Source organism: Conger conger, chromosome 16 (assembly GCF_963514075.1).
Source record: "Conger conger chromosome 16, fConCon1.1, whole genome shotgun sequence".
In the NCBI taxonomy this organism is placed as follows: domain Eukaryota; kingdom Metazoa; phylum Chordata; class Actinopteri; order Anguilliformes; family Congridae; genus Conger; species Conger conger.
In genome coordinates this window covers 10,522,395-10,547,575 of record NC_083775.1, presented here as the reverse complement: position 1 = coordinate 10,547,575, position 25,181 = coordinate 10,522,395, and the positions used below count along the sequence as shown (strand labels likewise).

Below are 25,181 nucleotides of genomic sequence, written 5' to 3'. Positions count from 1 at the left end.
AGCTCACCGCTTCTGTTCCTCCAGTATACATTTAAGAATAAGCAAACAGTCGGCATAGGCGGAAGAGCTACTGTATGAGGTGTTCTCTGAACGTGGCAGCAATAACTGACCCTGCTCAGCTGGCTTTGGTAGACAGGCTATAATGTCAGCAACTGTGGACACTACAAATGGTCCAATTACATCTAATTACAATAGGTTCAGAATCCCAACGATTGATACACTTAAAATTTAAAACACAAAACGTATTTTTCAGATGCGTAACAGTAATTCCTCTTTAATTCCATCTTAATTAAAAACGTTTTTCAATGAAAGCATTGACCATGCTTGGTTTTGCAGTCCAATATGCAAATACGAATAATATTTGCATGTTAGACAACTAATTTACTTTCCTTGGAATAAAATGGAACAAAGTTCGCATTGAGTGGAGTCACAGTATGTGCTGATAAAACTTTCCAACACAGAATAAATTATTTTCATACCACAACTGTGTCAATGACCATAAATAGTTTGACACACATGAACGGGGATTACCCACATTCAATCTGCTTTTATTATTATTATTTTTTTGCATTTTTCTTTTGCTAGAACACGTTTTACCAATACAGACAAAAACGTCCTGAATTCTGGGGCACATATAGTGGAGGTGCAAACATTCATGCTGAAAATCTAATAGAAAAGATAATAAAGACGATTTTAGACACACCCAGATATTTAAAATGACATTGTTTCCAAAATAAAGCTTCCCCTGTGGCTTGCCTGGGAGACAGGAAGACAGGGAGAGGAAAAGGGTTACCCCGAATGCATATTTTTAAACTTAAGTTTACATTTATTACCATTTATAGGGCAGGCCAAAATTGAATGTTTATATTTATCCAAATATCTTCCGATATTTACGCGTTTGTATGTCATGCGAATAAAGCATCTTGACTTGAGTAGAATGAGATCGGATGAGTGACAGCGAGGGAGAGAGGTGGAGTGAAACGCGGTTCCATTACGTCGTTTCAAGCATAGGCTCGCTGAGATGTCCACAGGTGTAAAGCGCACACGAAGCCGCTATAGTCGCAAAGAACTTCTGCATTTCACCCACGGAACGACTGGACATAGCGCTGAACATAGAAAAGCATGATTACAACAGTAAAGTAATGTTCTCTCAATTATGGAACGAACTTGTCCGCGCACTCGCAAAGCGCACTGGCCATTTGGGAAACTAGCCTAACCTTGGCGGACTAGGAGAAACCCCAAAGACAAGATTTATATGAAGGCAAGTATCGGTATTTACATATTACGTTACAGATTATTTGGTCTCGGTTTACTTGCTACTATTATCCTCTCCCGTCATGGTCGTCACAGTAGTCTACTTCTTATAATATTTTCACGTCGCTGTACCTCTGCACCGTTGCTTAATTTATTGGCTTATATTTAAGACAGACGAATGACCTCGGTAGTTATAAAACATTGAAAAGTTACTTTTAAACCCTGCTGAAATAAACAGATGAAGCCAGGTTTTGAAGTAGCTGGAAGCTGGTTGACCAGTTAAATCAGCTCCATGCTTAACATGCTATGACCAGCTCATGCTACGTTTTGAAACAGCTGGTAGCTGGCAATTCAAGCTGGTCATAGCTGGATTTTACATCAGGGGAGTTAAATAGTGAGTTATGGAGTTCAGTGCTCCCCCGCTCTCTCACACACACACACCTATTCCGGTGTTGTAATGTCCTACTCTGCCAAAGTAACGAGAGTTCAAACAGTAGGAGCTAAATCATCCTGAAAAGTTCGCCACCCCTATGTTTTCGTGCTGTAAAGGGTAGCACGTCCAGTAGGCGTGAAAGGTTAGTTTATGATAGAGTGGTAGACTACACGGTGGAAATTGTAGAACGGGATGTCTTTCAAGAACCAACATAATGCCATGTTCTCAGGGTGTTTTTTGAAAAGGAAGTTTAATTTTTTTTTTTTTAAGTTTGTGTTTCTTGTTTGATTCTGGGTTGTTTTGTAATTTTTATTCTATGAATTCTAAATAATGATTTGATGACGATGTTGAAATAAAGGGTCATTAAAGTCAGGATGTGGTTATTTAACAAAGAAAGAATGGGCAAAGAGAAGAAGAGAGAAATTTCCGAATTTGACTCAGAGATGGAAATAGACTATGTGTTCTGTTGTGGTACATGAGAACGGAAGGTGTAGGAGAATAAATGGAGAGATTGAGAGAAAAATAGATTGGGGGAAGTTAAGAAGTTGCATGTGTAAAATGGGCAAGGATTTAAGGAGAAAATGGAAATATGAGAAGAGGGGAGAGTAAGGGCTGGAGAGGTAGTGTGATTCTTATGAAAGAAGCTGAAGAGTTGTGGATTGGGGATAGTGATGCCCAGGAAAGTTGAATTAACAAGGGTTGGAAAAAAATCGAAAAAAAAGAAGAAGCTAATTAACACTACCGCTGTAAATGTAACTCGACTGAATATAATTTATGACAATCTAGAATGTTTCTATGACTGTATTATTTTTGAGAATAATAACAGGTGGCATATGTGGGAAGACTGTGATGAAGCATTTCGTTGTGCACATGTCACCTGTGATAATACATTATCATTATATGATTATTAATCTGCTCAGTAAAAACCTGTCCAAATGAAGCAGATGCATTGATATAGTCAAGAAATACAACAGTTATACCAGCACTGAAAAGACCAAACTAGGTAGAATAATATGAATGTGGCTTTTCCACCCATGCACAATAAGAGGACACCACTAACAGGATTTCATTTTACAGGTGAATTACCTCACCACAGCCATTCATTAAAGTGATACTGTGCTTTGGATGACTGAGAATTATACAAATATCACAAAATAACAAGTCATGTTCATCTGATGTTACCTATCCAGGGCAACGGACCACTTTTATATAACTACTCTGATGATCCATGGTAAATATGCATTCAGTATGTAGGGGTGCATTTTATTCTTACCTATATTTCATACTGTATATTTATAGCTTGTGAAGCTTGAATCTGATAAGTGGCTAGATCTTGCCCTGACGTTGCCTAAGACCGTTTCCGTTAATGCAACAGCACAGTGTTAAAGCAGGTCTGGTGGATTAACACAGGCCCTGCTGGCTCCACACCGACACACTGTCAGCATTGAATCCACTCGGCTGGAGTCCAGTGAACACTCAGTAGTTTGTTGTGTTGTTTGACAATCGACTGGGCAAAGATTTCTACTAGTTAGTTCTCCTTCAATTCATGACAATGTACTGCTCTCTTCCCCTGCAACTTTACACGACTGGCATTTCTCAGACCCTCCCCTCCCGAGCTCTAAACCAGAGACATGCAGGTGAGGCTACTTGGGTGTTGCTGCATGTGTGCTCAGTCAACCTACCCTGTATAAATAAAACCTTTTTTTAAAACACAGTATCCACACAGTTGGATACCAAGCAGTTCAGGTTAAGTATCTTGCCTGGGAATCGAACCTGAAACTTTTGTTCCCTCCCCATTATAGCATGACTACACCACCAATCCTATCTCGCCCCCCCCCCCCCTCTCCTCTCTCCATTACAGGGAGAAGCGTCATTGCCGCACCAGTCAGCGCCCCCCTGCTCCGCCCGTCCTGCATCCATGTCTGTGTCCGTGAGGAACCCGCCTCAGAGGCGGAAGTCCCTGGGGCCCGTGTCCCCGAAACGCCTCTACAGGAACCTGTCCGTCAAGCTGAGGCGCGGGGAGCCCAACTCAGCCAGCGAATCAGAGGCCCCCAACCGCCACTGCAAAGCCGTGCCCGCAGTAAGACCCCCCCCTTCGCCTCTCTGTTCCGACGGCTTCGTGACAGCTGGGTCTCTCTGCTTTTCCTTCTTTCCTCGCTCCATCTTTAATTCTGGGTTTTTTTTCCTGGCTTTGGACATGATCTTAATGTAATGCCCTTTTTTGTACTTTTCAGATCTACTACTGTGTATTGAATTTGTCAGTCAGATTGTGTAATCTGCATTGTGTAATCTATAATGGAATGAGAGTGGGCAGTTTTTTTTATTTTTTTATTTTTAGTTTAGTTTTTAGATTTTAAGGGTGAGCACTCCCTTACTATTTATATTTCATTTTTCACTTCCCCTTCACTTGTTTTTTCTCCTTTTCTCCCTCTATCTCGGTCCGATTTGGGTGTGTCAAAGTGTCCCTGAGCAAGACACCTAACCCCCAATTGCTCCTGACAAGCTGGTTGGTGCCTTGCACGGCAGCCAATTGCCGTTGGTGTGTGAGTGCGTGTGTGAAAGAGTACAGCGCTTTGGATAAAGGTGCAATATAAATGCCAACCATTTACCATTTCTCTCCTCTCACGCATCCATCTGCATCTTCAGTTCAGGTAACAGTTTGAATTGTGCTTCACTGGAGTGATCTCATAGTCTAGATAACTGTCCAATACATTGTCCAGCAGCAAAAGAGTGGAAGTGGTTTGCATACTGATGCAACAACGTATTTACATCTCTCTCCCTCCCTCCCTCCCACTCTCTCACCCCTGCTCTCACTCTCTCTCCCCCCCACCCCCCCACTCTCACTTTCCCACTCTCCCTCCCTCCCACTGTCCCTCTTTTTTACTCTCTCCCCTCCCCCTCACTGTCCCCCCTCACTCTCTCCCCTCCCTCCTCACTCTCTCCCCTCTCTCCTCCTCCTCACTCTCTCCCCTCCCTCCTCACTCTCTCCCCTCACTCTCTCCCTCACTCTCTCCCCTCTTCCTCATTCTCTCCCCTCCTCCTCACTCTCCCCCTAACTCTCCCCCTCACTCTCTCCCCCTCACTCTCTCCCTCCTCACTCTCCCCCTCACTCTCCCCCGCTCTCACTCTCCCCCTCACTCTCTCCCTCCTCCTCACTCTCTCCCCTCCTCCTCACTCTCTCCCCTCCTCCTCACTCCCCCCCTCACTCTCTCCCTCCTCACTCTCCCCCTCACTCTCTCCCCTCCCTCCTCACTCTCTCCCTCCTCCTCACTCTCTCCCCTCCCTCCTCACTCTCTCCCCTCCCTCCTCACTCTCTCCCCTCCTCCTCACTCTCTCCCTCCTCCTCACTCTCTCCCTCCTCACTCTCCCCCTCACTCTCTCCCTCCTCACTCTCTCCCTCCTCACTCTCCCCCCCCCCCTCTCCCCCCCTCTCTCAGCAGTATAAGTCGCTGTGGGAGGCAGTGGAGAACGAGGACACGCTGGCAGTTCAGAACCTGCTGTTGAAGGACCGAGCAGCAGGTGGAGGAGGAGGAGGAGGAGGAGGAGAAAGGCGGGAGAAGGAAAAGGAGAAAGGAGTGAACAGGATCAGTGAGCAGGGCCTGGTGCCCCTCGATGTGGCAGCTCTTACCCACAATTCCCCTCTGCTCCACGTGCTCATCAAGGCCGGGGCCCGACACAATCCCAACTGTGAGTGGGACCAGCCCGTTTCAGAGGCTTTTCTTTATCATCCTTTCAAACGACACCGAAATTGTTAAAAACAGGTTTGGCTCCATGTAATGGACCGGAGGTGGTTCACTTGTGCTTTATGCAATTATTTTATTTTAATTGTGCTCTCAGTTGTTTTTAAGCCTGTGATTGGAGGGTTCAGTCAGTTAAGTAATGAATGCAGATCCCTGTCTACATTACATTACATTACAGGCGTTTAGCAGACGCTCTTATTCAGAGCGACGTACAACAAAGTGCAGATCGAACACAGGTACAAGTGTGGACCCTAGAGGACAGTGTGGTTCCGAGTCCTAGCATGGCCATACAGATACAATTGGAACCCTTGAATAATACATCAGCTTATGAACTAGCATATCACGGTTGGCAGCTAGAATACCCAGAGTACAACAATAGCTAATACAATACAACAATATCTATATATAACTATAAGTGCCATTATAATCTATGGCATACACAAGGCTAATCATGGTGGTGAGGTAGGGAGGGAAAGGAGCAGCCTGAAGAGATGAGTCTTTATCTAGTGAGCCCTGCTGATGGATAATGCAGGTCATGGACCACCGTGCTAAAGCTGCATACGAAAGGTCTTCCTCTGACTCTGCTCTGTGAGGTTAGCTGTAGTCTGCGGTGTGAAAAGAAGCAGATGGCCGCACTTCCCCGAATCAGCAGCATAAATACAGCTGTGGGTGTGAATGATTGGCTACTCCAAACCGGGGAGGGGGAGGGGGAGGGGGGAAGGGGTGTGTGTGGTTGTCCCACGTTGGGTACTGAGTTCATAAACGCTAAAGAAATGAATAAAATAAAGGGCGATAAATAAAATATGTACAGATCCAGGTTGCTGCACTGTTTAATGCAGGGTTAAATTTGGGAGCTTGAAACATCATTTCGGTTTCAGAAGCGAGACAGAACGCACGTCTGGTTGAGCAATGACTGCAGTGCGGTCAGACAGCGGGAATGGAAAGCCCCCCCTCTGCTCCCCCCCCGCCCCCCTGCTCCCCCGTGTGATACTTGAGCGTAAACTTTGCTGAAGTGAGACGAGGCAGCTGAAGATGACGTATAAGGCTTTCAAACTATGACTATAGCTGCACGCAGACATCACCGTAATCTTAAAGTCCCTGTGTTGACAGTGCCACATGAGCTTATTTCGCATTCTCAAAATTTTGTACTGATTGGTTTTTAAGTTGAAGTATCAATAGGGAATTTATTCAGATTGCATCCCCCTTGAGGTCAATTCGTGTGACCTTTAGAAGGCATCTTCGAAGAGCTAAGATTTAAGGTTCATAAAAGTTTGGTCAAAGTGTACCGTAATGTACTGTACTGTAATGTTACAATTAATCAAAGCCACCACAACCTGATCTGACTTTTGCATGCAAAAAGTTAAGTATAACATTGTTCTGGAAATTGTAATGCATTTCAATTTATTTGCATTTATTACAGATTCAAAAGAATAAAGTGACGTGAAGATGTAATGTGCAAGTTCTGCCACTGCCAGAGAGTACTCATAAACACCTTCGGGAGATCAATAACAAATCTTCCCGGAGCCAGCCAAGTCTTTCTGTTCTTGCTTTTGGAATCATCCATGATTATCATTTTAAATGCGCCCTCTGTCCCTCCCAAATTGTCGCCGATCGGCTCACCCCCAAAGAGGGAGCCGGGAAGATAACTGCATGTGTGCTGGGTCAGCAACTGGTCTGCCGTGCAGTGTGGCAACATTGACTGAAGCCCCACCACTGAGAAGTTCTGTTCTGGCTGAATAAAAAGCACAGATACAGTGAGCAATATACGCACTAGTGACGGTATGACGTATCTTGGGTTTCGATTGAAATACCCAAAAATCAAAGGTTCCACCCCCCCCTTACAATTTTCCCTGGTACAGTCAAGATCAGGATTCTGCACCAGCTTGTTCATGCAAATATTTAATCAGCCAATCATGTGGCAGCAACTAAATGCATAAAAGCATGCAGATGTGGTGAAGAGGTTCAGCTGTTCACATGTGGAGCAATAGCATGTGAGAACAGTCTCTCTCACTCTCTTTCTCTCATTCCTCTCCATCTCTCCCTCTGTCCATCCCTCAATATGTCTCTCCCCCTCCCTCCCTCCCTCCCCATGTCTCTGTCCATCGCTCTCCGTGTTTCTCTCTCTGTTCATCTCCCCGTCGTAGACTTCAGTCATTGATTGCAAAGTATTGGCAACAAAATATTGCAGTTTGTGTTCATTTGTCCAATTACTTTTGGTCCCCTGAAATTGGGGGGGACTACTATGTACGATACGGGCTGTAATTCCGACATGGTTCACCCAATATGGATGTTACTTTAACCAACTCTCTCTCTCCCTCCCCCTCTCCCTCTCTCTCTCTCTCTCTCTCTCTCTCAGTGAACCGTCCCTCTGATTGGCTGGTGAAGCTGGACTCGCTGGTGGCTCTGGCAGGGCAGAGGGTGGAGGAGTGGAGGGAGGAGGTGCTGGAGAGGGTGGGGGCGGGGCCGCAGGGGCAAGCCGACGCCCAGAGGCAGCTCCGCATCTGGACCCTCCGGCAGCAGCTGTACTGGAGGATGAGGGAGCACTTCCGCCACACAGGTAACCCCTCCCACAGGTAACCCCTCTCACAGGTAACCCCTCCCACAGGTAACCCCTCTCACAGGTAAACCCTCCCACAGATGACCCCTCTCACAGGTAACCCCTCTCACAGGCCCCTCTCACAGGTGACCCCTCTCACAGGTAACCCCTCCCACAGGTAACCCCTCTCACAGGTAACCCCTCCCACAGGTGACCACTCTCACAGGTAACCCCTCTCACAGGCCCCTCTCACAGGTAACTCCTCTCACAGGTAACCCCTCCCACAGGTAACCCCTCTCACAGGTAACCCCTCCCACAGGTGACCCCTCTCACAGGTAACCCCTCTCACAGGCCCCTCTCACAGGTGACCCCTCCCACAGGTAACCCCTCTCACAGGCCCCTCTCACAGGTAACCCCTCCTACAAGTGACCCCTCTCACAGGCAACCCCTCCCACAGGGGCTGAAATATAACCTAACAGCAGGCCATTCAGCCCAGCAATACTCGCATTCTCCTCCCACTAAAGTGTACCTACTGCTTAGTTTGCCTAAAAGCTAAATCGTATCGAGCAGTGTATCAAGCCTGGTCTTGAAAACCCCCAGTGTTCCTGCCTCCACTACAAGTCCTGGCAAGCTATTCCACACAGGCTATTGTGCAGGGGCATGGCAAGGGAGCATGGGGACATGCTGGTTAGCACTGTTGTCCTGGGTTCGAATCCGATGTGTAACTGCTTGGTTGGAACAAAAGCCTGCACCCATACAGGCCCTTTCTGGGAAAGATAGAGTGTCCCTGCTCTGCTGTACCATAGGGCGTGTGCCATAGTGTAGCAAGGTGTAACATGCTTTCATGTAACAGGGTGCTGGTTGTTGTTGATAAACAGACAAGCAACGTTTTCATCTTTTTTTATACCTAGTTTTCTAATTCCATACTTTTCTTCATATATTGTCTTGTGTTCTCTCTCTCTTTCTCAGCTCTTCCTGGACCTCCCAGCTGCGTGTTGCTGCTGGTGACCAGTGCGACCTCTCTGTCGGTATCCTTCGGTGAGCCAGATGGCAGCGGTACTGGGCTAGTCACCCGCTACAAAGGTGCAAAACTGTTCGCCCAGCATGAATTTCACACTGAACACACCCACGTTATCCAAACTCTTAATCTGTGCTAAAGAAAGCAATAGTGACAGACGAAGTCAGAGAACATTTCCGCCGAACTTAGACAGGAAACATCACCCAGATGGGTGCTACAAATTGGTGGTGGCTAAGGCGTGTTTTCCCCTCATAAGCGTAGAGCGCTTTGAGTTTCTATAAAAGCGCAATATTTTGCAATGATTTTCCATCTATCCATCCAGCAGCCAAACCATGCCGAGCACTCCTGCCCAAAGTCATACGCACGTTGGTACATTTTTGTTGGTTAATTCAAGCACAGAGATAGGAAATGAATTCGATCAGGTAGTGCGTAAGGAGCGGAAAAAACTCTTAATGTATACGGGGTAGCCTATAAGAACTCTACATGCAAGTATGCAGCGTGCGTGGCTGTCTTCCAATATATAAAGCAGACATCATAAGAACTACAGATGCGAATAGCCTTCTAAATGTTGCTTTCCATTGCCATCTTTACACACTGAAAGCTGTCATTCCTGCTCTTCAAACATCCTGTCATATGATTAAATAGCCCTAATTAAATTAGCGAATTAGCGTCTCCCATCGATAGCGAAATATTTAGTCTTAAACGGAAACATAGCAATAATACTCCCACATAACTTGCTAGATTAGTTTATTGGCTACCTTGAAAAAAACGGGTAATTACACTTACCGGGGATTCATTTCGCACAAACTTTGAACAAAAAAAGGCCTTCGGTGGCCGTTTTACAACTTAAAACTTAACTTCACTGTAAAAATACAGGCTGGTAGATTTCAGATGGAATAACTGTACATTTGTAGTATTAACGTATCACGATAACCTTGTTCATGATCACTGATCAGTCGTCTCTGCCTCACGACATTTGTTCAGTGCAGAGTGTATGCATACATTGGCCTCGTAGCGCTCTCTAGTGGTATATCTACTCAATTTCTTGAGAAAGCTCCCACTAATGTTCCGCAGTAGGAGTTGCACTGAATAATCTGCTGCTTATTGTTGTGGCTCTAGCGCAGGGGTGTCAAACTGAATCCCCAGGGGGCCGCAGTGTCTGCGGGTTTTTGTGGTTTCCTTTCAATCAGCTGCCAATTAAGGCCAATTAAGGTAAATTAATATGGTTAATTAATATCAATGACTTGAATTAACCCAGAACACCCCAAAACCCAGCAGACACTACGGCCCTCCAGGACTGGAGTTTGACACCTGTGCTCTACAACCATTGTGTTGATAATTTGAGTAAAAAGAGTTTTGCTGTTCTTTTGCAGTATGATAAAGACAACAATAAAGTAACCTGTGTCTCTCCCTTTCTCTCAGTGGAATGGAGCATCTCTCCAAGTTTCAAGCCCCTGTGTGGCTCTGCCCTTGTCCTGGACACGAAAAGCCTGTTCTACAACATTACCGACCTCCAGTCCGTAAGACACTAATCTACATGTGGATATGTCTAACTATGTGGAAATTGTGCATTGTGCACTCTGGAACCCTCTCTGTGTCTCTCATAGGGACTACAGCACTTTGTGAGAGTGTGTGCTTACAACGTCAAGGGATGGGGGCCTTACCAGAGCTCCAGTCCGGCCAGTGCTGCCCCCTCCAGTGAGTATGCGGAACTGCAGCGCAGGGGACGCACAGCTCCCAGCCTCTTCCCTCAACAAAGTGTGGCCATGCTCACCCTCTGTCTCCCCCTGCAGGCTGGAGGGAGTGTGTCGGCGTCAAAGTGCGCAGCAAGCGGCAGGAGGCAGGAGTGCGGAGGCTGCTGGAGCAGATCAGGCAACCGCACTACAGGGGATACTGCATAGGTAACCTGTGGAGAAATGTGTGTGTGTGTGTGTGTGTGAGTGTGTGTGTGTGTGTGTGAGAGAGAGTGAGAGAGTGAGAGTGAGTGAGTGAGTGAGTGTGTGTGTGTGTGTGAGAGAGTGAGAGAGTGAGAGTGAGTGAGCGTGTGTGCGTGAGCGTGTGTGTGTGTGTGTGAGAGATTGAGAGAGTGACTGAGTGAGCGTGTGTGTGTGAGTGTGTGTGTGTGTGTGTGTGTGTGTATCTCCCTCTGTCTGTCAATTCCTATCCCTTGTGATCTAACCACACATGTGAGTGCGCGTGTGGGTCTGTGGGTGTGTGTGTGTGTGTATCTTCCGATATTGATTGTTATTCCTTGTGATCTGACCACTTGTGTGTGTGTGTGTGTGTGTGTGTGTGCGTCCATGTGGGTGTGTGTGTCTCCCTCTGTCTGCCTGTTGATTGTTATCCCTTGTGATCTCCCCACACGTGTGTGTGTGTGTGTGTGTGTGTGTGTATGTGTGTGTCCCTCACAGAGAGCTCCAGACAGCTGAGCTCCAGTAAGCGTCTGTCTGTGTCCCGTGGCTTAAAGCAGCTCTTCCACTCAGCCACCAAGTTTGTCCGTCTGCTGCAGAGGTAAGAGAATCTGCACTTCTCCTCTTGCTCCTTCTTTCCTTCTCCCCCACCTCTCTCTTTTCCCTCTTTTATTTCCTTCACAAGGATAGTCTGTACATTTCCCTCTTTGTTTGTTTTTAGGGGAGTGTACTTGGCTGCTGTGTTTTACCACAAGGACAACATCCTGGTCACTGCGGATGACCAGATCCCATTGGTTGAGATCCAAAGCTGTTCCACCTCTGTCACGCAGGACTTCCTTTGGTTTGCCAAGGTTAGCTGTCAATATAGAGGAATAAAATGCCTAACGAAGACAATACACATTTTAATACAAATGTTACTAAATAAAAAGTTGGGCTTTATTCAGAAATGCCCTGCAAGATGAAGATCTGCGGTACTAGTATTGACTCATCTTTGAGTAGTAGGAAAGCCATTTAACAAACATAAAACGGACAAAGGTTATTTTCTCCTACAGTGGAACCAGTACAGAGAAACAGACGCCTTTTTTTTTACCTTTGCCAAGGAGGTTATGTAATGATGTCTGTGCGTACATGATTGCCATGAAATTTGCGGTGCACATTCATGTTCCCAAAAGGAAGAAACATTGATTTTGGCGACCCCATAACCATAACCTTTCCTCTGGCAAAACCATAAGGCCAAACGCTAACCTACCTAACTAACCGAAAACTAACGACAGGATTGCCAAGACATGCGCTGCTCAAAATTCAATTCAAGGGGAGATTGGTATGCCCTGGAATTATTTTGCACTCCACTGAGTGCATTCTTTGTAGTTATAACAGCAGAACAGCATGTAATGTGATGATAGTGTTCAACAATTGTCCCTCTCTCTCAACATTTCTTCTCCCCGCCACTGCTCCAGTTTGCCTGCACTCTCTTTCAATGTCTTCTGATCTCTCTCTCTCTCTCTCTCTCTCTCTCTCTCTCTCTCTCTCAGCTGTCCTGCGCCTGGCAGCAGGTACCCTGGCTCCAGCAGGCCCTCTCCTCCTCCCTCTCCTCCTCCTCATCCCTCCTTCAGAACAGACACAGCATCCTGCGGGCTGTGGCACAGCTTCAGGTGGGAGAAACTCATTGCTTTGGGTCTGTCTGTGTATTACCAGCATGTACAATAAGAGTGTTAAATGTAACGTCCTATCTATGCATGTTCACCGTTGATGGTCCATTCCAAATAACAGGCCATTTGTGTTCTTCTTATCAAAGCTCCCCTCTTTTTTAAAATGGTAAGTGTCTGCATTTATACAGGGCCTTTATCCAAAGCACTGTACAATTGATGCTTCTCATTCACCCATTCACACACACACACACACACACACACACACACACACACACACCCCAACGATGATCGGCTGCCATGCAAGGCACAGCCAACCCTCCAACTGCGACTGCTCTTACCTCCTGAGCCAATATTGTAATAAGTAATATGCATATCCCTCTTGCCCTTATGTACTGTAGTTACATACACAAGTCTTATGTCCTCGGTCCCCCAGGAGATAGCAGCGACATTGGCTCAGGCAGTAAGAGCAGTTGTCTCATTGGCTCAGGCGGTAAGAGCAGCCGTCTCATTGGCTCAGGCAGTAAGAGCAGTCGTCTCATTGGCTCAGGCGGTAAGAGCAGTCGTCTGGCAGTCGGAGGGTTGCCGGTTCGATCCCCCACCCGGGCTGTGTCGAAGTGTCCCTGAGCAAGACACCTAACCCCCAAATGCTCCTGACGAGCTGGTCGGCGCCTTGCATGGCAGCCAATCGCCGTTGGTGTGTGAGTATGCGTATGAATGGGTGAATGAGAAGCATCAATTGTACAGCGCTTTGTATAAAGGCGCTGTATAAATGCCAGCCATTTACCGTTTAGATGTAATATTGTGCTGTGTGCGTGCATTGGATCAAATCTGTGCTGCACCACTCTTCCCGCCCGCCCCCACACTCGCCGCAGTCCTCTCTTGGCACAGCGGATCTGGGACAGGTGTACTACGAGCCCCTGAAGGACAGACACGGGAACGTCTTGCTGGTGACGCTGCGGGAGTGCGCGCCCCCTCCCCACGCGCCGGACCCCCCCCTGCACTGGATGGCCCTGTCCCGCATGGACAGGAACAGGCACAGGACGCCCCTGCTGCCCGAACCCACGGCCGTGGACACGCTCAACGAGCAGCTGAAGGTGATGCTGTGCTCTGAGCACTGACCAGTGCTAGTGTCAGATAGACCAGCTAACTCTGAACACTGTGACTGAACAGTGCTAGTGTCAGATAGACCAGCTAACTCTGAGCACTGTGACTGAACAGTGCTAGTGTCAGATAGACCCGCTAACTCTGAACACTGTGACTGAACAGTGCTAGTGTGAAATAGACCAGCTAACTCTGAGCACTGTGACTGAACAGTGCTAGTGTCAGATAGACCAGCTAACTCTGAGCACTGTGACTGAACAGTGCTAGTGTCAGATAGACCCGCTAACTCTGAACACTGTGACTGAACAGTGCTAGTGTCAAATAGACCAGCTAACTCTGAACACTGTGACTGAACAGTGCTAGTGTCAGATAGACCAGCTAACTCTGAGCACTGTGACTGAACAGTGCTAGTGTCAGATAGACCCGCTAACTCTGAACACTGTGACTGAACAGTGCTAGTGTCAAATAGACCAGCTAACTCTGAGCACTGTGACTGAACAGTGCTAGTGTCAGATAGACCCGCTAACTCTGAACACTGTGACTGAACAGTGCTAGTGTCAGATAGACCAGCTAACTCTGAGCACTGTGACTGAACAGTGCTAGTGTCAGATAGACCCGCTAACTCTGAACACTGTGACTGAACAGTGCTAGTGTCAAATAGACCAGCTAACTCTGAGCACTGTGACTGAACAGTGCTAGTGTCAGATAGACCCGCTAACTCTGAACACTGTGACTGAACAGTGCTAGTGTGAAATAGACCAGCTAACTCTGAGCACTGTGACTGAACAGTGCTAGTGTCGGATAGACCCGCTAACTCTGAACACTGTGACTGAGCAGTGCTAGAGGCAGAGAGCAGCTGTGATCACTGTTACTGTCACATAGTTCATTCCTCTCAGGGCTGCATTTCTGTTTATGCCATTCTCGAATGTTGATTCTAAGGTTAGTCAACTTTTAAAAAAAAAAGCACGCTAGACTTTTTACTGGGTTAAACAACTGGTACACAGTTTCTGCTCAACTGCCTCTGCGCTCATGATGTCAGAAATTCCCTGGCGTGCTTGTCTGGCCTGCAATGCCAGTGAAAGAGACCAGATAAGAGAGGCTTACACAGTCCCCGCGGACCACAGTAGCAGCAGCAGCTGGGAGAGACGGGTGTAAAATGAGTAATGAATTCACAGTGGTGAGCGATGCGGTATTTGCAGATGCCTCATTCCGCTGGGTATCCAGCTGAACTTTGATCGAGATGCATGGGAGACAAAGGACGTGGAGTCATAAACAGTTCCTACAGCACACTGTTTACAATTTAATAAAGCGGAGGAAATTCAGAGGTACTTTTATGTAGCAGATGCTTTTATCCAGAGTGACAAACACAGATCACATTCTTTTACACACAGCCCATTTATACAGTTATTTTACTGAAGCGGGCAAATTTAATTGCCTTGCCGCAGGGTACTAGAGGGTACTGGAGGGTCACAGTTGTAAGCTACACTGGCACCCTTGAGTACATTAGTGACGTATCATACAGTCTATCCAGGAACATCTTACTATTCATCACAGTTTGTACCCAGTATGCTTCCAGCACAGAGTGTTAGAAAGGGATGTAGTCTTAATGAGGACCAGGCTTGCTGGTCTGGGTTCCTCATAATGAGGTTATATAAAGCCCGTTGCACAATCTCCTACACCCCTATTTATCTTTCTTGGAAATACTCTCCACCTAATATGACACAACTGCTCTACCAAACCATTTCTGCAGTTTTCAGTAAAGTTCAGTAGGGATTCGGAAAAGCGTGTGAGCCTCTTTACTTTATCGCTTTGCTGCCATTCACCATTTAACCTCTTGCTGTCCGACTGACCGCAGGATAAGCTGGCCTACCACCGACGGGGCACCCAGAGGGCCCAGACGGGCCTGTATGTCGGGGTACTGAAGCTCAGCAGTTCAGTGGACCAGATCAGGGTTCTGGTTCCCCAGAAGATGCCCAACCTGCTCTGTCACGCCAAGGTCCGACATAATCACCACGTCTCCCGGTAAGGCGCTATATGACAGTTAGGCAAGTTGTAGGTACAATTCGAAAGGTGGTACACTGCTTTGTACCCCTGAGCTAAGGACTTCACCTGAATTACTTAAATACCCTGGTGTAAAATCCAGCCATGACCAGCTACCAACTGTTTCAAAACATAGCTTGAGCTGGTCAAACCATGTTGAGTACGGAGCTGGTCTGAACCGGTCAACAAGTTACCAGCGGTTTCAAAACCTAGCTTGAGCTGTTTTTTTAAGCAGGGTACCCAACTGTATAAATGAATTGTGTGAAAAGAGATTGTTAAGTTGTGTAAGTTGCTCTGAATGAGAGCACCAGCTCTTTCTAAATGGCTTTCCCATGATACCAAAATCAGTTAATATTCTAATATTAAGTTAATATGTATTTGTACCGCAGGTCTTACTTTTAGTAGGGCATTTCTGAATATAATCTTTTTTATCTTAATAATTTTTTTTAATTTCTTGTAAATCGGGCATCGTCTTTGTCATGCATTGTATTCCTCAGCGAAGAGTGGGCGTGGCTACAGGGTCTGACTGCGGTCGGTCAGCCTGTGATTGACTGCACGGAGGCCCAGGCGGAGCTGGAGGAGTTTGTGAGGTCGTTGCGATCGGCGGTCAGCGCCCTGCTGACGAAGCTGAGCATTCCCCTCTACAGGGTAACAGAGCTCCCGCCCCTCCTCAAACGAGCCTAACGTTACATTAGAGGCATGGGCGGCCTGTAGTGTAGTGGTTAAGGTGCATGACTGGGACCCGCGTGGTCGGTGGTTCGATCCCCGGTGTAGCCACAATGAGATCAGCACAGCCGTTGGGCCCTTGAGCAAGGCCCTTAACCCTGCATTGCTCCAGGGGAGGATTGTCTCCTGCTTAGTCTAAAATCACTAACAGGGCATTACTGCAAAAGAGCATGCTTTTAGGATCAAATAGGCACTGGTCCTTACCTTTGTTGTACAGGTGGCAGTCCAAATTGTACTTCCCGCTCAGGTCTTTCAGCGCACTTATCCCTGGTTATGGGGTATGCACTTTGTACTTTGTTGTACGTCGATCTGGATAAGTGCATCTGCCAAATGCCATTAATGTAATGTAATGTAACTTAGCCTGTATAAATAAAGGTAAATAATAATTTCCTACTGGTGTGGAATCCCTAATCATATCCACAAGCTGGCTCCCTGCTTTAGCATCCACTACCGATTCAGGATCATTCACTGTTGATTTCAAATGCTGTCCAGTATTGCTAGGGATTTCTGTTCTGCAGGTTTATTGAACATCGTCCCCCTCTCCCCAGGCTCAACAGTACCGCATGTACACCCAAGAGCTGCTGCAGTTTGGGGACCAGCTGTCTATGCTATTGCTGCTACCCCCCAGCGAAGACTTCAGCGCCAGCCCCAGCCCCCGCCCCATGGACTGGGTGAAGGACCCCACCCTCTCTCTGCCACTGCAGATCTTTGAGCTGGGTAAGGGGAGGGGACTTGGGGAGGGCTTAAAACGTGGGACTGATCAAATGCATCTATGTAGTGCCATGCTACCAATCATTTTGATTTGATTGGTAACTTGACCCTAACGGAATGTTTTTGTGTGCTTCTGGGTCTATGAATCAGTGGTCTGAAGAACACTTTCTCCCCTCTCTCCATTTTTATCTCTCTCTCTCCCCCCCCTCTCTCTCTCTCTCCCTCTCTCCCCCCCCTCTCTCTCTCTCTCCCTCTCTCCCCCCCCTCTCTCTCTCCCTCTCTCCCCCCCCTCTCCCTCTTCCTCTCCCTCTCTCTCCCTCTCCCTCTCCCTCTCCCTCTCTTTCTGCAGTGCATTTCTGGGCGTATGAGCGGGACTTCCTGTCCCAGTACTGCCAGGCTTGGGTGCGGTTGGAGCTGGACTCCCACCTATCCCAGCAGGCCCTGCGGGAGGCACTGGACACCAAAGAGGTTCAGGAGGCGAAGGAACGCCTGGAACACATCACATACCTCTTACAGGTGAGAGGAATCTGTTCTGGGGCAGTTACACACCTGTTACAGGTGAGAGGAGTCTGTTCTGGGGCTGTTACACACCTGTTACAGGTGAGAGAAGTGTGTCCTGGGACTGTTACACACCTGTTATAGGTGAGAGGAGTCTGTTCTGGGACTGTTACACACCTGTTACAGGTGAGAGGAGTCTGTTCTGGGACTGTTACACACCTGTTACAGGTGAGAGGAGTCTGTTCTGGGGCTGTTACACACCTGTTACAGGTGAGAGAAGTGTGTCCTGGGACTGTTACACACCTGTTACAGGTGAGAGGAGTCTGTTCTGGGACTGTTACACATCTGTTACAGGTGAGAGAAGTGTGTCCTGGTACTGTTACACATCTGTTACAGGTGAGAGGAGTCTGTTCTGGGACTGTTACACACCTGTGACAGGTGAGAGGAGTCTGTTCTGGGGCTGTTACACACCTGTTACAGGTGAGAGGAGTCTGTTCTGGGGCTGTTACACACCTGTTACAGGTGAGAGGAGTCTGTTCTGGGGCTGTTACACACCTGTTACAGGTGAGAGGAGTCTGTTCTGGGGCTGTTACACACCTGTTACAGGTGAGAGGAGTCTGTTCTGGGGCTGTTACACACCTGTTACAGGTGAGAGGAGTCTGTTCTGGGACTGTTAAACACCTGTTACAGGTGAGAGGAGTCTGTTCTGGGACTGTTACACACCTGTTACAGGTGAGAGGAGTCTGTTCTGGGACTGTTACACACCTGTTACAGGTGAGAGGAGTCTGTTCTGGGGCTGTTACACACCTGTTACAGGTGAGAGGAGCCTGTTCTCTGGGGCTGTTACACACCTGTTACAGGTGAGAGGAGCCTGTTCTCTGGGACTGTTACACACCTGTTACAGGTGAGAGGACCCTGTTCTGGTACTGTTACACACCTGTAACAGGTCTTTCTGCTCCTCTTCAGAGTGTGGACTCCCTGTGGCGGGAGGCTCGCTGGATCACGGACGTGCTGCAGTACGTCCGTCTCAAACACATGGGCGGGATGGCTCAGCTGGGCCGCCTCATGGGAGGGGAGCCGCCCATCCCCGAAACCATCCCTGAGGAGGAGGAGGGGAAGGGGAAGGACCAGCCCTCCCCGAGCCTGCCGCACCCTCACCCTCACACCCCAGGTGAACGAACCTGCTGCACCCTCACCCTCACCCTCACGCTCACGCTCACGCTCACGCTCACGCTCACGCTCACGCTCAGACCCCAGGTGAACGAACCTGCTGCACCCTCACCCTCACCCTCACCCTCACGCTCACGCTCACGCTCACGCTCACACTCACACTCACACTCAGACCCCAGGTGAACGAACCTGCTGCACCCTCACCCTCACGCTCAGACCCCAGGTGAACGAACCTGCTGCACCCTCACCCTCACGCTCAGACCCCAGGTGAACGAACCTGCTGCACCCTCACCCTCACCCTCACCCTCACCCTCACGCTCACGCTCACGCTCACGCTCAGACCCCAGGTGAACGAACCTGCTGCACCCTCACCCTCACCCTCACCCTCACGCTCACGCTCACGCTCACACTCACACTCAGACCCCAGGTCAACCAACCATGGGCATGCAGGGAATCCAGCGCAGGGGCATGTAACATTGTTTACATTTTAGTCATTTGGCAGACACCTTTAATCCAAAGCGATTTACAAGTGCATAGGTTCTTCCACAGGTCAAAGTATCAAATCCATAAATGGTAAAATACACATGAAGGGCTGTTCTAAACAAAAATACAGTCATCTTAAGTGCAATTATTATGATTATTATTAGAACTAAGATATAGTTTGAAAAGGTATAGTTTAAAAAGGCGTGTTTTTAGTCTGAGTCGAAATAGGGGGAGGGATTCTGCTGTCCTGACAGTGGTAGGCAAGTCATTCCACCACAGGAACCAGAGCGGAAAACAGGCATAACACCTAAGTTATTTAAAAACCTCAGTTATTTAAAAACCTAAAACCTTACCTCAGTATGTGTGCTCCAAATACCAAAATATTCTCACATATTTTAGTCTGATATATAAACTTCAAATCTTATTTTGATGACTTTTTATGTTAAATGAGAGAAGAATATTGCCAATGAGGTGAGACAGTTTGACTAATTTCAAGATTTGCCAATGGGGGAAGACAAGGGTAAGAAAAAGGCTGTGTTCAGAACCGAATACTAAGCTTACCGCTCATATTACATTTAAATGAAAATCAGCCTGAAATTTTGTATGTCTGCAGACACAGCCAAATTCTCATGACAAGTTTCAAACACTTGCAGTGTATTATTTAAAAAAGCACTGAGACTGGGGCCCCTGCTGGTGAACAGAGGAAGACCCCTTTTTAGTTTGTGAATCCCCTTCACCACTGCAAAAAGGGATTTTTAAAACAGACCCCCTCCACTCCCCCACTGAGGCCTCGGGTTTCAAAATATGCAGTTGACGGGCCGTCATTCTACATCAAAACATTGTACAGCTGTACAATAATTCAAGCTTATTGGTTGAAAATTGGTTCTAATTGCCACAGTCAATGGTGTGGGGGCTTATTCTGATTGTTCGTGTGTAGCTGCCCAAATTGCACTCCAGACAAGTGATCACTGAAACTCAGTATATTATTGCTTATTATCCAAGCGAAGACTACATATCTAGTTATAAAACAACACCAGTTCGCTATCGGTAGCAATGGATATTTGTAAATTCAGCAAGCTAACTAATAGCTAATTTGCTTGTTGCTACCGATAACGAACTGGTATTGTTTTATAACTAGATATGTATTTTTCACTTGGATAGTATAGTCTACAGAGTTTCAGTGATTGCTTGTCTGGAGTGCAATTTGGGCAGCTGCATGTTCCTTTTATCTCGTTACTTCTTCAATCATGCGTGTTTAGCTAAACACTAAGTTACAGTTGCATCGTTTGTGGTAGACTATCATATCTTAGTTATATAGCCAGCTAGTTACATAGCCAAATAGGTTGCTTGCTCATAATTGGTTAGCTAAAGTGAAAACTTGAAAAATATAATTAGCACACTTAAGTCAACATTTCATAAAGTCAAGTGTTTGAACATTTTCGAATTAGAACACTATGAAAAGACGGCAGGCTCTGTCGTGTTTCCAAAACAGTGCATGAGAACACTGAACTGTACAATAACACATTATATTACGCGTTATATTCATAGACTGTGGGAAGGATAAACAGTGGTTTGAGGGTGTTTGTTGCTGTAATTCCTCTCTTGACCATTCGGAATCCGAAATTACCCATTGTACCTTTAAGGCACTTTGTCCTGAATGCCACCTCCTTTTTTCCACATTCAGCTGTTTTGTAGTTGTTCAGTGACCTTTGACATGCACTTATTGTTCATGGCTTTGGATAAAAGTGTCTGCCAAATTGTATTGTAATGCAATGTAGCGCACTTCCTGAGACAGAGGACGGTCTGTCAGCGAACAACACATTTTCCAGGCTTTATGAATGCCTTTTCTCAATATTGACTATCATTCTGTTAAATAGTCATTGAGCATCATTCAATATCGTGATAATTAATGCCAGCGATAGATGGCAGCTGGATGTCTTCCCCCTGCAGAAGAGCTGCTTTCAAACTCATACCCTCCACCTTTACCTTTTCAGAGAGTGTGCAGGGCCTGCTCCTCGGCGGTGAATACGCCGGCCAAGCGGACGTCCCTGGAGACGTCCCTGGAGACGTTCAGCAGGATGCGGTCACCGGGGGAGGGGCCGGCGAAGGGGACAGAACAAGGCGGGGCCACTGGAGCCCCCCAGGAACGACGCCGCGCGGCTTACCGGAACTCTCCGCCCAGTGTACGTCTCAGGTGGCGGCGAGCTGCAGCAGTCGCTGCGTCCACGGCGACGGGGGCGGGGGCCACGGGGGCCACTGGGGCGGGCCCGACGTCTGCCCACAGCCGGAGCGGGAGGCCGGGGCCGGGGACGAGTCTGTCCGCGCCGTGACGGACCCGTTCCGCGGACTGGCCCTGGAGACGGCGGAGCGGGAGGCGCTGTGCGGTTTCCCGAGCTCCGCGCCGAGAGACCGCTTCGAGACGGCGAGACCGGCGGACCCCTTCGGTTACGCGTACGACGACGACGACGACGGCGATGACGTTAGCGCGGCCGCCGGCTGCACCGTTTTAGGGGATGAGATCTGCGTCGGGCCGGGAGCGTGGGACCCGCTCGGATGCCCCTGCGCTCCGCCGCTCGTACTGGGACCCCAGTATGACCCTCCCGCTGGGACTGGGAGCGCTGGACTGGTAGAGCGTGTGGCGATTACCCCTGGCAGCAGGACTCGCGGGCTGCCTGCGAGGAGCCTGGTTGAGTGGGTGAGCTCCACTGCGGAGCCGTCCTGACTTCACACCTGCTCCTGACCCTAAATCACTTTCAGCTTTTTAAAAATCAACTTTTACAGTTATTCCCAGACCTGAATCAAATACATAATTACTTTAATACGTTTTACTGAGCTTGTCCTGTGTATTGGAATCTACAAAATACTCTCAAAAAGTGAACACAGCATTCTGGGTCTTTACACCAACCAACATCAATCGAGCACAGAAAAGCATTTGAATCCAAAACAATTATGTATTTGACTCAGGTCTGGTGCACAACAGCTGTGTCACTGCCCACTACTCTCTGCAAACAGATCAAAAGTCACTGTGCAGTTACAGAAGCACACTGCAAACATATTGCATTGTCATTGTGCACTGTTCCTTGGCTTTGTCATGGCCTGTAGCATAGTGGTTAAGGTACATGACTGGCACATGCAAGGTCAGTGGTTTGATCCCCAGTGTAGCCACAATAAGATCCACAATCAGCAAGGCCCTTTGCCCTGCATTGCTCCAGGGGAGGATTGTCTCCTGCTTAGTCTAATCAACGGTTTGTCGCTCTGGATAAGAGTGTCAGCCAAATGCATTACTGTAATGTAGCAAAGCAGTCACTGTTCCTATGTAGCTGCTGCAGATTCACTGCAAAGTGTTCCTGAGTCTCTGTGCAGGTAGTCATTGTTCTTGAGTCACTGTGTAAAGAGATACACTGCAAAGAGTCACCTATGCAAGCTGTTCCTGCACAATTTTCTGTAGGACTGACCTCCGGATTGAAGTTCCAGGCATCACAGCACTCAGGACAAAGTGCCCCAAAGTGGGCTGGGGGGGGGGGGGGGGGGAGCGGTAGTTAATACTGGGTGGGTTATGATAGGCTTGTGGTTATGTTCACGTTTTAATGGTTTTCAGATTTGCACCATTTTTTTAAATTAGTTTTTAAAGAAATCTATACCCCTTCCAGGTAGATAGTCTTGTTTTGAATACCTTCATTACAATAATAAAATATAATTTTTAAAAATCCCAATGTCAACAGACATCTGCAGGGACATGACGACTGCTTTCTCCAATTATATTGTAAAAACTCGACTGAATACTGGGTCCACATAAATATGTAGGCTATATTATGCATTGTCATCCAAGTACAGTTTTCTGATGCTCAGAATGTTTATGTAGTATTTTACTGGTAGAAATGTAAAAATGTTCTATTAATGGTATAATAAGTAAAAACATGCAAAGATATTTAGTAAAACGGGGCTTATATCTCTTTAACAAAAAAGGTAATGAATCAATGGTATTTTACTCCAAGTGATATCGGGTGGCAAACGAAACCGCCATAAAAATGCAAAACCTGAAAACAAGTCGACTAGTTTCACAGACATAAGGATGCATCGAAATTGAGCGGTGGCTATTTTGCTCAGCAGCATTACGTTCCGTTGCAGACGTTTCCGGACAAACGCCGTAGCAGCGCGTGAGGAATTTCAGTATTTCAGTATCGTGACATTACCGTCTGCAGCTGCCCGTGAGCTCGTGCGCACGCAAGTCTTTTCACGTTTACAGACTTGACTGAATCGCGACGAGAGAAATTGCAGGTCGGAATTAGATACGTGAGGTGGGTGAATCTGTGGTTTCATCAGCGGGGGCGCAGCAGAAATAATGGAGTCAGCACCAAGCGAAACACCAAGCGACGGTGAGTTAGAACACTCCGATGCTCAGTGGACTGAATTACGTCAACGAGGTAGACTATAAATGTCTAAGTCAGCGTTTCCCGTTTGCTTTGAAAAAATGACATAACAATAGAGAAATCAAAACAGTCTCTCTACAGTCCCTACAGCGATATAAATAGCTACAGGGCTGGTGCCAGATAACTCGATACCAGTGCTGACTAGGACTATACACACCAGAAAAGTGTAGGCGGTCAAGCGATGCAGCATTTGTGCATCAGAGTATCGTGCTTTATGGATTTGTATTTGTGTTTTGTATTGACAGTTCTTATCAACATTACCATTCTGTGCAGTTAATGAATAGAGCAGAACCGTTGTATGCTCGACCGGTCTGTGGAGCTAACGGCAGGGGCGTGCTGTTTCACAGCGGACAGCGCCGGTGTTTCAGCAGATTGTGCAGTGCCTCTGGATCCCCCTCTCGCTGAATTGAGGATGGTGCTGCTCGGGAAGACCGGGGTGGGGAAGAGCTTGGCGGGGAACGCCATCCTGGGTCGGGCTGCGTTCCGGGTCGACGTGTCGCCCCGGTCTGTGACCGGCGAGTGCCAGAGGCAGAGCGGGACTCTGTCTGGGAGGGTCGTCACGGTGACGGACACCCCGGGGTTCTTCGACACCGAGCTCTCCACGCGCGAGGTGCTGGCTGAGATGGGCCGGTGCGTCGTCCTGTCCGCTCCGGGGCCCCACGCCGTCCTGGTGGTTGTGCAGCTGGGCCGGTTCACACAGGAGGACCGGGACAGCCTGGAGTGGGTGCGGGCCACTTTCGGAGGGAGCACCTCGGCCTACACCATGGTCCTGTTCACGTGGGGGGACCAGCTGAGAGGGAAGAGCATCGAGGACTTCCTGAAGGAGAGCGAGGAGCTCATGGAGTTTGTGGCGAGCTGCGGGGGGGGGTATCACGTGTTTGACAACAGTGGGACGGACGCGGGGAACCAGGTCACCGAGCTCCTGCTGAAGGTGGAGAGAATGGTGGAGGGGAATGGAGGCGGCTGCTACACCAATGAGATGTACCGGGAGGCGGAGCGAGCCATCCGGCAGGAACAGGATAGGTTAAGGAAAGAAAGAGGGGCGGAGCTATCCCGGAAGGGGGAGGAGTTGAGGAAGAGCCGGGTGGAGGACACAGAGAGGGCGAGGCAGGAGATGGAGGAGAGGAGAAGAGAGGAAGAGAGGGAGAGGAAGAGAGCTGAGAAGCTGTTCTGGTGTGAACTGGTGACGGCGATGGGGAAGGGGGCGGCGGAGGGGGCTGGTGTGTCGGGCAAAGGGGGCAAAAAGACGAAAGCCGTGCAGAAAGCGGCGGCCATCGCCTCCACACCCCTCTCACTGACCTCCGCAGCCAAAGTGGTGGGAGGAGCCATGAGGGAGGGATGCAAAGTGCTTTATAAACATCGCAAAATGCTCCCGCACTGAGACACCGCTAAACACTCCCACACTGAGACACCACTAAACACTCCCACACTGACACATGCTCCCGCACTGAGACACCGCTAAACACTCCCGCACTGACACAC

At 48.0% G+C, this 25,181-nt stretch overlaps 2 protein-coding genes across 2 annotated transcripts; both read left to right on the top strand.

Moving 5' to 3' along the window:
- The first annotated feature begins 892 nt into the window (after positions 1-892).
- On the top strand, positions 893-21,991 carry LOC133114034 (ankyrin repeat and fibronectin type-III domain-containing protein 1-like). The gene is made up of 18 exons (XM_061223229.1): positions 893-1,261; positions 3,549-3,767; positions 5,125-5,374; positions 7,784-7,984; positions 8,933-9,046; positions 10,404-10,501; positions 10,589-10,679; positions 10,775-10,882; positions 11,393-11,492; positions 11,613-11,742; positions 12,424-12,543; positions 13,413-13,634; positions 15,497-15,663; positions 16,179-16,329; positions 16,956-17,124; positions 17,468-17,634; positions 18,583-18,787; positions 21,264-21,991. Exons 1-18 carry the CDS (start codon positions 1,256-1,258, stop codon positions 21,989-21,991), a joined length of 3,246 nt encoding a protein of 1,081 aa, XP_061079213.1. The 5' UTR covers positions 893-1,255.
- A 1,467-nt stretch (positions 21,992-23,458) lies between these two features.
- Positions 23,459-25,181, top strand: LOC133113922 (GTPase IMAP family member 4-like). Its single transcript, XM_061223078.1, has 2 exons — positions 23,459-23,645; positions 24,047-25,181. The coding sequence occupies exons 1-2, from the start codon at positions 23,612-23,614 to the stop codon at positions 25,078-25,080; spliced, it is 1,068 nt and encodes a 355-aa protein (XP_061079062.1). The 5' UTR covers positions 23,459-23,611; the 3' UTR covers positions 25,081-25,181.

What these genes read in the sequence shown, in the direction of transcription:
- LOC133114034 (XM_061223229.1), top strand. An exon ending in CATAATCACCACGTCTCCCG is followed by an intron (nt 15,664 to 16,178) that starts GTAAGGCGCTAT and finishes TGTATTCCTCAG; the next exon opens with CGAAGAGTGGGCGTGGCTAC. An exon ending in TGAGCATTCCCCTCTACAGG is followed by an intron (nt 16,330 to 16,955) that starts GTAACAGAGCTC and finishes CCCTCTCCCCAG; the next exon opens with GCTCAACAGTACCGCATGTA.
- LOC133113922 (XM_061223078.1), top strand. Translation starts at nt 23,612, where the DNA reads ATGGAGTCAGCACCAAGCGAAACACCAAGCGACG. An exon ending in AAGCGAAACACCAAGCGACG is followed by an intron (nt 23,646 to 24,046) that starts GTGAGTTAGAAC and finishes GCTGTTTCACAG; the next exon opens with CGGACAGCGCCGGTGTTTCA.